Source organism: Vigna unguiculata, chromosome 8 (assembly GCF_037176805.1).
Source record: "Vigna unguiculata cultivar grain cowpea cultivar isolate G323 ecotype 2 chromosome 8, ASM3717680v1, whole genome shotgun sequence".
In the NCBI taxonomy this organism is placed as follows: domain Eukaryota; kingdom Viridiplantae; phylum Streptophyta; class Magnoliopsida; order Fabales; family Fabaceae; genus Vigna; species Vigna unguiculata.
Window position 1 is genome coordinate 35,948,152 of NC_140799.1, and position 13,297 is coordinate 35,961,448.

The 13,297-nt window shown below is 30.9% G+C and overlaps 1 protein-coding gene across 1 annotated transcript; it reads left to right on the top strand.

The window, feature by feature from the left end:
• EMB2762 (CCAAT-binding factor) lies at positions 1 to 8,708 on the top strand. The gene is made up of 14 exons (XM_028085070.2): positions 1 to 567; positions 661 to 734; positions 1,025 to 1,086; positions 1,230 to 1,281; positions 1,616 to 1,716; positions 1,891 to 1,967; positions 2,174 to 2,275; positions 4,421 to 4,479; positions 4,568 to 4,742; positions 5,025 to 5,198; positions 6,726 to 6,882; positions 7,841 to 7,898; positions 8,026 to 8,131; positions 8,262 to 8,708. Exons 1-14 carry the CDS (start codon positions 106 to 108, stop codon positions 8,418 to 8,420), a joined length of 1,818 nt encoding a protein of 605 aa, XP_027940871.1. The 5' UTR covers positions 1 to 105; the 3' UTR covers positions 8,421 to 8,708.
• Positions 8,709 to 13,297: the final 4,589 nt, after the last annotated feature.

Here is a 13,297-nt window from a genome sequence, read left to right on the forward strand (position 1 = left end):
TAAATTAAAGTAACTAACTCCCTGTGTCTAAAACCCAAACCCTCAATAGTGAATAGTAGTAATACTAAACCTTGTGCTGCCGCGCTTCCTCTTCTGCGCCGAACCATGGCGTCCGTGGATCCTCCAAGGAAGAAGAAGAAAGGACGATACGGCGTCGCAGAGTTGAAAACCCTAGGGAACCAGCTTCTCTCATCCGCCTCGCACATCAACAACCTCCCTCTTCTCCTCACATTCCTTTCCCCTTCTTCTCCTCCTCACCACGTCCTCGAATCCCTCCTCTCTCTCCACTCCTTCTTCCTCCCTCTTCTACCCAAGCTCCCTTCCTCCTCCGCCGTCGCTGCCTCCGCGGCTGCTCCCTCCGCCGCTGACCAGTCCGAGTTCATCTACCTCACCTGGCTCCGTTCCAAATTCGATGAGTTCCTCAAGTCACTCCTCGACATTCTTGCCTCGCCACAGTCCGACGAGACGCTCAAGGAACTCGTGCTAGACACGCTCATGGAGTTCGTGAAGGTGGCCAATGGCGGCGCCTTCCACTCTGCTTTGTACCACAAACTTCTCCTTAGCATTGTACGTTATGCCAATTTTGTTGATAAATTTTATTGTTGTTGTTGATGTTGTTGTTTCGATCTGATTTTGTTGGTTTTGGACTGTTGCTATCAGGTTCGCTCCACTAGTCCCGCTACGTTTTGTGTGGATCTTCTGGAGTCGAAGTATTTCAAATATATTGATGTCCGGTATGGTTGTTATGCTAACATTGTTTGTCTACTCTAACTATTCGTTCATTTCACTTTTTTTAGCATGGTTCTTTTATATTATTATGGTTTATGGAATATATTGTTTCGCTCTTGGCCCCTGTTATGGAAGGCTGGATTTATGTAGCTTGTGTTATGGGGATGAATTTGTTAGTCCTTAATTCACTGACACGATATTCTTGTTATTTTAACCTGCGCGAGTGTTTAGTGAATAACTTTGGTTGGTTATGGAGTTTTGTTTGTTTGCTGAAATATCAAGTTACTTGGTGCAGCTATTTTACATTTATAAGTCTAAAAAAGCTCGCTACTACTTTGGAAGGCAAAGATGACTCAGGTGCTTTTCTAGCCTTTCTTTTGTCTTAGTCGCCCAGATTTTAGCATATGAAATTGCAAACAGGAGACTTGTGTATTATATTTTCAATATCCCACCATTTGAATATTAGTCCATTGGATAATTTGTTTGCTTATCCCTGTCAGATGACAAAATTGCAAGCGCAGATGGCAACAATGAAAGTCAATTGAGCTCAAAGTTAGTAAGACCTATGACCATTGCTTTGAAGCTACTTCTATGGTTTTTTATTTCCTTCCTTATATGTTTGTAGATCATTGTTGTTTGTAGCCTAATATTAGTGCAAATTGATTTTTTCTTTCCTTTTTCCTTGGTCATAAACCATGCTTACAACATGCTATAGCCTATAGGCAATTTATTTAGCTTTGCAACTCGATGCTTTATAGTTCAAGTTAAAAGTTGTAATTATCTGAATTCTGCCAGGCAGTTTAGGTCCAAGTTATGAAACTAGGAGATGAATACTTTATTTTAAATAACTTGTTCTGATGATAAGTTGAAAATGTACCATTTTCAGCACGGAATGTTTCATCCGCAACATGTATTATACTATATCACACGTTCCCCCTCTCCAAGGTTCAGATGATACATCTGATTTGGAAATGTGGAGCAGCTCAGGTGAGTTCTCATTTACTTGTTTGACATTTTGTTTTTTAAAAAGCTATGTATCACAATATTTAGTGCCTTCTTGCCCCCTCCTCCTTTAATACTCTGTAGTTAATGCTATTTTATTTTAGAAAAAGGAACTATAAAAGTGTACCTGTATTTTTTATTTGGGTTTTTTGTCCATAGAAAGTGACCAAAAGCAGCATTCCGGAGATGTGAGTGTTGATGATAAGCTGCTGAAGTCCAAGAAGCCTAACAAAAATGTCAGTTATTATTCCATACTCTTTGCTAAGTTAAATCTTACTCCCCATTCTGTTTCTTTTTTTCATTATTGAGCATCTCGTATCCTCCAATTTCCTAGTAGTTTTGTTATCTTTATTTTTAGGATTTTATATATCATAGAACCTTCTCATTTAAGCACTCTTCATTATTTGTCTACTGTTTCTTACTCGTCATGTTTCACTTATAGGTATTGTCAGCAGCAAAAATTGCAAAGAAGATGAAGTTAAAATTTACAAAAGCTTGGATTGCATATCTTAGATTGCCACTTCCACTTGATGTTTACAAAGAGGTAATGTAAAAGTTATGCTTTTGAAATTTGAATATAGTTGAAACATGGTTAAAATTATATATTTAAGATATCTCAAGGCTTTCATGAGATTCAATGTAGGGGAACAAGTGGGAAGAAACACAAATGGTGGGATTGTGACATGGGTTGTATCATCCTAGTAGAAGTTTGAAATATGTGTCTGTGAAAAACTTTCTTTAAATCTCAACCAGTACTTAAGCATACAAATACTGATAGTAGTTCTCACTTTCCATATGCTTTCGTTGTTTAGATATATAACGAGTTAAAAAAGGAGAACTGTTAGTTGGATTAGTTAGAAGAGATTGGTCATAAACAGGGGAAATTGTATTGATTGGGGCATTCTATGAATTTGATAGTTTATGCTAGTAAAAGGAGAGATCCTTTTTGAAGGGAAATCCTAGGAGAGAATTCTAATTTTCATTTTCTGTTCCATTCTCCAATAATTTTCTGGGGACACAATTTCAAAAAGGAGGGGAGCTGCATTTGGATGGTGTTTCACATGCCAAGATGAATGATTAGGGCAAAATGATGATTTGTTCTTTTTTTTTTTTTTTTTTTTTTTTATAAAAGAAACCATTCTGGACTGGTTTGTAAAACTGGATCTTTGTGTTGAACTGAGAAGTGTGGATCCCTTGATTTCGCATGTTTACCTGATAATCTTGCAATGAGAACCAAAATGGATTTAAAGTCTTTGGCTCCTATATTCCTACAATTAACATTAAAGTTTTAACAGCAATGAAACATAATATTTGTAAATATAATGGCGTGGTAACGTTTTTACTTATATGCCATGCCTTGAAAATTCTAGTTTCCCTTCCATTTAAAAACTGGGACCTTACTTTATTGATAGGTATGCCAGTAAGTTTCTTTAACCAATAGAGTTGTGGTTCGTTAAGATGGTTTCTATATGTACTGTGTTTCCTTATTCCTAATACTCTCCAATTTTATTACAGTAAACGTCTGATAGCTACACATTAGTTGGGCAGTTACAACATGTTAGGTTAGTTGATCAAATAAATGACGCTTGTTGCCTATAAATAAGAAGGAAGGTTACGAAAGAGGACATCTTGTCATTTGTGAAGAAATTATGGCCTTTATAGTAACGATACCAACTTTCTATCTCTCCTTAATCATCAGTTCATACATTTTTGCTGTTTTCTGCAAGAGAACAGATTAATTCAGTTTGAGGCATTATTTTTTTCATTCAGAACCTTTATTAATCTAAGGATCATAAATATTCTTGTGGTTATGAACACCTTGGTTGCGATAAGATTATTAAATCAGCTTTATGTCATGGGTAATGTTAAATGAGCTACCCAATTAAATTGTAATCATGGATAGGTTGATAATAGCTTGTCTTTGTTATCCTAATACTAAAAACGCTGTTCTTCAAGTTCATCGAAGGTAAACTACTTCTGTACTTCATATATGGGATGGGCACTGGGAGCATATAGAATACTGTTATTTGGGTGTAATCTTGATTAGTTGAGGTTAGTATGTCCCAAGTTGGTTTGGAACACGGTTATATATACTCCTTATAAGACTCTTCTTTGAGCTAGCTTTTGAGATAGGCCTAGTCCTTTCTTATGTGGTACCATAGCCTGTGTAATTTTCATATTTTGTTTCTCGTTGTGAAAGTTTAGTCTTTTAAATTTCACTTCTTTGAATTTAGAAGTATAGTCTGGGGCATGAGGCTGTTGTATTGAAAGGTCTCACATTGACCAAGAATGTTACTAAAATACTCTTATCAGACTCGTGTTATCCTCCTCTTTTGAGTTAGCGTTTGGAAGTGAGTTGGGACCAGTACATTTCTAATATGGTACTAAGGCCTATCCAGATATGATACTGTGCCAACTACAAATGTCCAATCATGCAAATTTCACACTAGATATTCAGTCTTGAGTATGATAGGATGTGTTAGATATTGATTTTATTCATTATTATTGTATTTCTTCTTCATTGTAACTAGGAATACTAATATGTGTACACAACATACGAAATTCATTATATTCCTCTTCGACTTCTCCTTCCCCAACATGGTACTAGAGCAGTACTCTCTTCCGTGACTTTTTTTTTTGTCTCTAACCCTTTCAATAGCATTAATATGTGCGTAACTTTTATTTGCAGGTTCTTGTTAATCTTCACCAGGCTGTTATTCCTCATCTGTCTAATCCCATCATCTTATGGTAAGCATCTATTGTGCAACTAACTTAGCAATTTATTATGATAACAAGATGTTGAATCTGGCATCATGTTACTTTTTATTGTGTGCAGTGATTTCTTAACAAGGTCATATGATGTTGGTGGTGTAGTCAGTGTGATGGCTCTTAGCAGCCTTTTTGTCCTAATGACCCAGTATGGTTTGGAATACCCAAATTTCTATGAAAAACTATATGCCCTCTTAGTTCCATCCACCTTCATGGCAAAACATCGAGCAAGGTTTTTCCAGGTAGTTTTTTGTTAATTATTTTTACTTATGACAGGTAAAAATAGACAGTAGAATTTTGAATAAAAAGATGCTTTCTGTTGAGATGTTTGAAGGAGATATTAATATTCTATGAAATGTTATATTTTAATTATAATTTTTTGAGCTTTCAAATCTGGATGATGGAAATTAAGTGAGTTGGCAAGCCAAATTTGTAGAGATTAAGTGAATGATTAAAAAGGTTTTGTCCTATGCAAATTATATGCATGAGCTGTTTGCTAACAGTATGCAACTTCCTAATTGCAGCTTCTTGATTCTTGCCTCAAGTCACCTCTTCTTCCAGCTTACCTGGCTGCTTCATTTGCAAAGAAACTGAGTAGGTTGTTGCTTTCAGTTCCTCCTTCAGGGGCATTAGTTATTACGGCTCTGATTCACAATATTTTGCGTAGACATCCTTCAGTCAACTGTTTGGTGCACCGGGTAAATATAGTTTACTTTCATCTGAGTTTGTTGTATAATGCTTTAAATTTCGGTTTCTTGATTGCATCTTCAGTGTTAGAGACCATGTTGATAAAAACAAATTGGTCATTGAACAGCTGGAGACACTTATTTAAGACTTGATGGCTGTTAACACTAAATTAAAATAAAACAATTTATAGTTTCTTAACATTTAAAGTACACATTAAAGACCAAATAAAATATATCTCAATACTTAGGTTTATGTTTGATCAAAATACAGTAGTGTCCATTGACAATGACAAATTTACATCTAGAACAAAAAAAAAAGACCACAAATTACTATAATATAAATTTTAGAGAAAGGAAGATATAAAAAAATGTAAATTAACGAGTGACTAAATAATGTTTTATAAAATAAAAATTAATAATAATTGGTAAAATAATTTATTCGTATGTGTTATCCTTATTAAATGTGTTTTTATTTATTTTTAAAATGTTTTTTTAAATTAAAAAAAACATTTATTTTTAAAAATACTAATTCAAACCGGCTTTGGACCAGTTTTCATTAGTTGAGTAGAATGAGTTTTTTGGTCTAACTGAACTTGTTCCTAGTTGAACCAGCCTGTTCAGTTTTATAAACAGTGGTTTGAGATGTTTTTAAGGATCACATGAAAAATACTAGGGCGCTAGGGAAACGGAGTAGAGCAGGGATTTTGAAATCGTAGTCTGTTGGACTCATTATATCGCCGCTTCTTCATTTGAAAGGCAGTATATGACTATATGTCATGTTTTGGACTGACTTTTCTGTTTGTTTCAAGTTATTATTGCATTCAATGAGGTTGTTCAACTGTCGTGTTATGTTTGTGGATTGGATTGTAGCTTAATCATGCAATGGCTGAGATGTGGAAAAAAAAGTGTTAGCCGTGGCCTATAACGCATGATCATATGAAATTAGTTTTGGGTTGGCTTGCTTGGACAACCATATATTTTGATGAACTTTTTTTTTTCCAGATTGGTTGTAAATAGAGTAGATGATTGCCACTGTCCTTTTGTTTGCTCAATTCTTTTTCTTTTACGGGTAGCTAGGACACTGGATTCTTGGTTAAGAATGGTCTGACAAGGCTAGGTGACTGAATCTGGAGTTGGTCTTATATGGGACATTATAAGAGAAATGTAGAGGATTATGAACGAAGAGAGACTTTATAAAAAATGGTACTGCCTGATTTCTTTTAATATGTCAAGGGAGGAATTGCGTGAGGCTATGAATGTTTTGGGTTTTCTTTTACTTCAGCTGTCATAATTCGGCACTGGGTTTCCCTAGAAGACTAGACCTTTAGAGTGGAATTTGCAAAATTGTACATGTCAAGAAAGTAGTTAGGAACCTTAGTTTCATATTTTTTATCACACTCTTCTTCGGGTGTGTTTTTCATGTAAAATTTCAAAATCTCCTTCCTCTTGGAAGATGGTTAGGATATGTCTGTTAATGTGTTGAAAAATATTTCCTTGTTTCTATTTTGATTTGATTCATAATTTCTGATATATGAGCAGGAAGATGGTGTTGACGAAGGGAAAAGTGACCATAGAACAGATGAAGGAACAGCTGTCAACTCGGAGAGTGTTAAGACTAGTGCCGTACCCTGCCAGAAACCAGGAATTGACCATTTCAACAGTACTGAAATTGATCCCAAGAAGTCAGCTGCTATGAGTAAGTATCTTTGATATTTATTTTCCAATCTAACTTCAGTCTATTCTCCGCTCCAAGTCAGACCTTGCTTATGCTGGAAAACTGTGTGATTGTTTTATTGTATTGTGCATCACACGCACTAGACAAAAACACATAATGTTTCTTAGTTGTATACTAGAAGCAAGCATGACAACATGAATCACAGATTAAATTTTCTGTATCATTGGATTGATGATATATTCGGATTTCAATTAGCGTGAGTGTACGTAGTATTTATGGATTTGTTTGATTAGGGGGGGAGAGGAGAGAGAGTTGAAGTGGGATTTTAATTAGATATCTTGTTCGGTTCACAGGAAGCGGAGGGATGTTTTAAAAATTAAATTTTATATCATTATAATAAAATTTTAATTTTGAATTACAAAACATAAATAGGGTTATTGGGCAAAATATTTTAAATCTCACCCCCTTTACTCCAAAGCCTCCAATATTAGAGGAGAATGATAGAGATATTTTTCTCTCCTTTTGCCTTTTTGCCTCCCTTAATTAAATTGAACCAAACAAAGAAAAGTTAAACAAAACCTTCCCTCCATTTCCCTCCAATGAAAAGGTATGTCAAGTTTGAATTGTCTGCAGAGGATAATGTTTCTCACTTAAAAATTCTATTGCCATAATTTTATATTTGGTTTACCAGGAAAAATTCTGGGTTAGTCGGAACTTCATGACCTTTATAAATTTCTATATATATATATATTTTTTTTTTTTTTTTTCTTTTTTTAGTCTAAATTTATAAATCTGGACAGCCATAGATCTGAGTTTTTTGCATCGTGAGGGTGGATCAATTGCACTGGTCACATGATATTCTGCCTTAAATCCCTTAGTTTAGTAAGTATTTAAGGAAATGAAGTCAAGTAGTCAACTACTTTCTTGGTAAGAGTTACATGATATTTCCTGGTTTTATTGATGAGATCTGTTGGAGCAGGGAGTTCTCTTTGGGAAATTGACACTATTCTTCACCACTACTGTCCTCCTGTCTCAAGGTAAGTGTTTTGAACTTGTTACTTTATTAATATTTTTTTTTTCCTCTTTCGCCACTTTTATTTCAACTGTCGTATCTGGATCTTGACATACTAACCTTAAATGTTTGTACTTTGCCTGTGCTCTTAGGTTTTCTTTGTCTCTTGGGAATGATTTGACAGTGAGGGCCAAAACAAGTGAAGTTAATGTCGGCGATTTTAGTGCTGGTTCATATGCAACAATCCTTGGAGCAGAGGTGATATAATAATTGCTCTATTTTTCCTTTGCTTCTCATGACGTGCTTGTATTATTTGAGAATTGTAAGAGAAAGAAGAGAATGTGCCTATTGCTCGTTGTCTTATATTTGTCACATTGCACCATTGCAGATGACGCGGAGGGTAAAGCAGGTTCCCTTAGCATTCTACAAAGCAATTCCTTCCTCTTTGTTTTCAGAGACTGATTTTGCTGGTTGGACTTTCAAAAGTGAAGAAACCCCCGAAATGATCAATGAAAATAATGAGCGAAGTACTAAAGATCTATCGTAACCTGAACTTTGTTCTGTGAAACATCATAGAGAGTTTGCGATTCATTTTGTCCACTTCATTAATTTGCCTGCATTTTTGGCGAAGATTAGACTCGTTTGCTTTGTTTATGCTTGTTTATTCGAGGTAGCATAGAAAAGGGAGAAGGAGGGGTGGGCAGGGGAAATCTTGGGTTCGCTTGTGACCCACAACTAGGGCATAAGCTTAAATTACATTGAAGTGTTAGATGAAACAGTCGGAAGATAATTCTAGTGTCATTTATTATAATGTAGCATAATAATGTTTTGTTCACTCTGTAGCACATCATTTGGATCATTTTTTGACGTTTGTGGTAATGGCTTGTCAAGGCTGAGGCCAATTTTTACGCTGGAGTTCACGGTATTCTTGAAACATTACATTGCTACGTTATACTCCATAAATATGCTATCCAAATACTTGAAATTTTTTTTAGCGCCAATGCCATAACGTGCCAACTTTTTGGGAAGTTAATTTACTCATTATAAACTAGTTAAACGCAGGTATTAGGTTGGCATTCTATAAATAAATTATATCTGATGATTGTGTTTTATAGCTTTACAAAAATAAATGTAAGTAGGAATGCATATGAAATATATGCAAAAATAAAAAATTATACCTATAGGTATTGATATATATATATATTGAAATAATCAAAATTACATATAGTACTTTGAAGGCATTATTCTTTTATTAAATATTTCCTTATAGAATTTATATCTCAAATATGTATATATTAATAAAATATAAAATAAATTTATCTTATTCTATGATTATAAAAGGAAGTGCCTCATTGGAGTTTAATTTTTTTATGATTATTACTGGTTTTGGTACTAGTTTTTTTTTTTTTTATTAATCACACCGTGTCACTCACTTAAAACCAATATCATTCGTCTAAGATCATGCTGTTGTTGAACATATTTGTGACCAATTTACCTTTCTCTACTCCTTTAATTTTTTTTTTATCGACAATGTTAGAGAGTTTCATATAACCTATCAGAAAAATGTATTTTAGCCCACAATTAACAGAAGGATTGCCATAGACGAGACTAAGTATTGAGAAATCACGTCCACGACATTCAACATCTCACGGGATAAAACTCAGAAGGATTACGTGTAAGAGAAATATAAAATTAGTTTGGGTAGATTAATTGCACATACGGATTGTGATGAGCGGATTCGCAGGATTACTAAATGTTTGTTTTCAAATATTTTTTAGTGAGTAAATAAAAGAATTTGCTGATGCATATCTCACTAAAATGAAAAGATTTTTAGGATTAAATTAAATTTTTACCACAATATTTCTAATCCTAAATTCAGGTATCATAATATTCTAATTTATATTTGCTTCCAAACAATTTATTAGTTAAGTAAACTAGTTCCTTATAATCGATTAGATAATTAATGCAAGTCAAATATAAATTATGTTACCTCTTAAATATATAACTATATGTTTCTCTCCCCTTATTTATATATATATATATATATATATATATATATATATATTAATATATATATATATATATATATATAATAATAATATTATGATTAAATAATAGTAATAATAATATAATATAATAATAATGTTAAATAATAATAATATTTAATAATAATAATAATAATAATAATATTATGTTAATTTTAACTATGAGGGTAAAATAGTAATCATATATTTTAATTTATTAAAATATTTTATTTATTTATTATATCACTTACAAAATTTTATAAACTTCATCTTTAAATTCACTCATTTTACCTTTAAATTATTTTAAAAAGTAACTAAAATTCATTCGATCAAATTCATCCAAATTCACTCAGATATTTTTCGAATTTACCCTTAAAAAAAACCTAAGTCTCTATTTGAAGTTTGTCATTTACTGATGTAACATTTACATAGTTATATATTTTATTTAAACAATATTTCAACTTTTTTAGTTACGTTAGAGTTTGTCTCTGATTTTATTTATTTGGTAATTTAATTGTAGTTTCTTTTGTTAAAAAAGTGGTTGAGCACTAAACTCTAAGAAGGGACATTGTTGGAAAAAAAAAATAAAACAAAGCGCTGTGAACTCTGGAAACATCTTTGGATAAGATAGTAGAGACTGACGTGGCACGCTCTCTGACCATCTCATGCCTTACAATATTTAAGGCAATGATGTTAGCTTCTTCTTTTTATATGAATAAATTTTAGGTTCATAAACACATGAGTTCCGTTTTTTTTTTTTAATTTATTCTATTTTTGTAATTACAATGAACAATTTATCATGAGAATTTTAGCATGAGTATCATCATAATTGACTTAGATTTTTCATTTCTTTTGTTTAACTCATAAAATATAATATACTAATTATTTTTAAAATAAAGATCGAGAATAAATTCAATCGTAAAAAATCAATTTTGTAAAAGAATTGTTTTTCACTTGTATATATTTTTTAATTCTAGATTTGACACATAATAATACGATATGTAACTCTTTTTAATAGATCTAATAGATGTTGATACCATCTTTTATGTTTATCTCAAATTCATAAATTTGATTTATATAAATCATACCTTTTGTTTTAAAACTTTATTGGAAGTAAATTTGAGAGTCGAAGCTTTTATTGTACATATAAAAAAAAGGGCCTTCTTGTTTCTGGAACTAGATTTGCCATTTTTGTTGCTTGGTTGGTATTTTTTTTATTAATAGGGGGACGGCGTTTTCAGAGGAAGTGGTTGACAAAAGAGAAAACGATTGGTGACAGTTTGTAGCAATATGAAGTTGCTTTTCTAGTTAAAAATAATAAAATAATATTTTGCTTGCCACCTAATTAGGTCACCAATACTTTACTATAGTACTTTAATTATTCATTAACATATATTTTAATCTTCTAAGAATATCTCCAATGAAAAATTGAAAATGAAAAAGAGGATTGTAACTAGTAAGAATGTAGTGTTTGAGGAAGAGAAAAGTTGGGAGTATTGATGTTAGGAATGAAGAAATGATATTGATGATTTGACTTATATCAGTGATGATAAAGACATGATGGTTAATAGTAAGACATTCAGGGTTAAATATGTTTTTTTTTTTTTAATTCTCAGTAAAATTTGAAATTAGTCATGTTTCAAATTTTTGAGCCAATTTAATTCTTCATATTTAGAGATATATAGATTTAGTTTTCTTAATCAAATTTTGTTAAATTTATTTAATGTTTCAAACGTATTTCAAGATTGTATTTAAGTTGTTTATACTGTTTGACATATTTTTATTTTAATATTAAATCAAATACTATTATCAAACATGTTTGAAACATTAAATAAATTTAACAAAATTTGGTTAAAATGATTAAATTCACACATTTCGAAAGATAAATGACTAAATTGATTGAAATTCTTGAAGAAAGACTAAAAAATCAAGGGACCAAAAACATATTTAACCTATAAATTTAGGATGCAAGTTTTTAACATTTCTAACTTGGGAAAATGAGATTCTTCCTTAGTTTTAAAGTTAATCAGAACATGTGTAAAAGAATGTCATTGATATCTTGGAAAAGTTTAAAATATTTGGAGATTAAATATGTAAATTGTTTTAAGTTTTGAAATTAACAAAGATATCGATGTGCAGTTATTAATGACACTTATTTACAGCAAATTATTAGAAGTTTGATGCATTTTTACAACTACAAGCTTCAATGTAATGTTTTATGAGAGTTTATTGTTCGGTATAAGTCAAACCCAACTCAATTATTATAAGTTAAAAAAAAAAATTAAGGTATTTAAAGTTTGGAATTATAAGAAAGGAAATAAAAAATATTTACCTTCTAGTAAAGATTATGATTATGTAGGAGGATACGAAAAACATTCTAAAAATATATTTGGTTATGTTTTCATATTAAACTTTACATTATTGTGTAGACACTTAAAAGACAATCAATTGTTATTCTTTCAATTAGTGAAACATAACTTATAGTTATGTTTGTTTATATCAATCTTTATTGACGAAAAACTTATTAGAATATATTGAACTTAACACTTCATCTATCAAAAATAAAGAAACAAAACATAAAAGTATTTTTTCATAAGATCTTGTAAAAAAAAATAGAAGAACAAGTTAATGTATTCTATAATCTATACTATAATTAGACTTCAATTTTAAAACCTAAGATTTTTGTATCATAAAAAAATATGAATAGAAAAATATATTGCATAAAAAATAGTTAGTTGTTATTATTATGACAAATTAGGACATAAAGAACTTTTTTGAGATAATTTTTTTATATTATAAAATTAATAAAATAAATAAATTTATTACATCATAAAAAAATAATTTATTATTGTTATCTATAAATTTGAAGATAAAGAATTTTTTAGTGGTAGGTACAGAATAACTTGTTTTTTATGCAATTAGTAAAGCAGTACAATTACTTATTGTGCTATTGGATAAGGACGTTGGGAACAAAAAAAAAAAAACAGTGGTCCAAAATGTTTTGACTTTCCTCACTCATTTTTTACTAATATCCAAAGACACTATTACAGGGTTAAAAATTCAACCAATGTAAACCTGACTAAATAAAAAATAAGGACCCATTCAAATTTGATTGAATTTCAATATTTACTCTTTTTATTCAAACTTTATTTAATAAATTTTAAACAATATGATGATTCAATAGATAATTAATTATAAATTTTAAATTCATTTATATATTATAAATTTAAGTAGTTTGATAGACTTCACAAATAATTAGCTTTCTTAAAATAGATTTTAAATAACTTTAATAATGTAACAAATAAATTTTAAATATAATTTAATTTTATTAAATTGATTAATAAATAAAATTTAGAGTTCTTTATATATTTACTCAGTAAAAACATAACTAATTCTTATT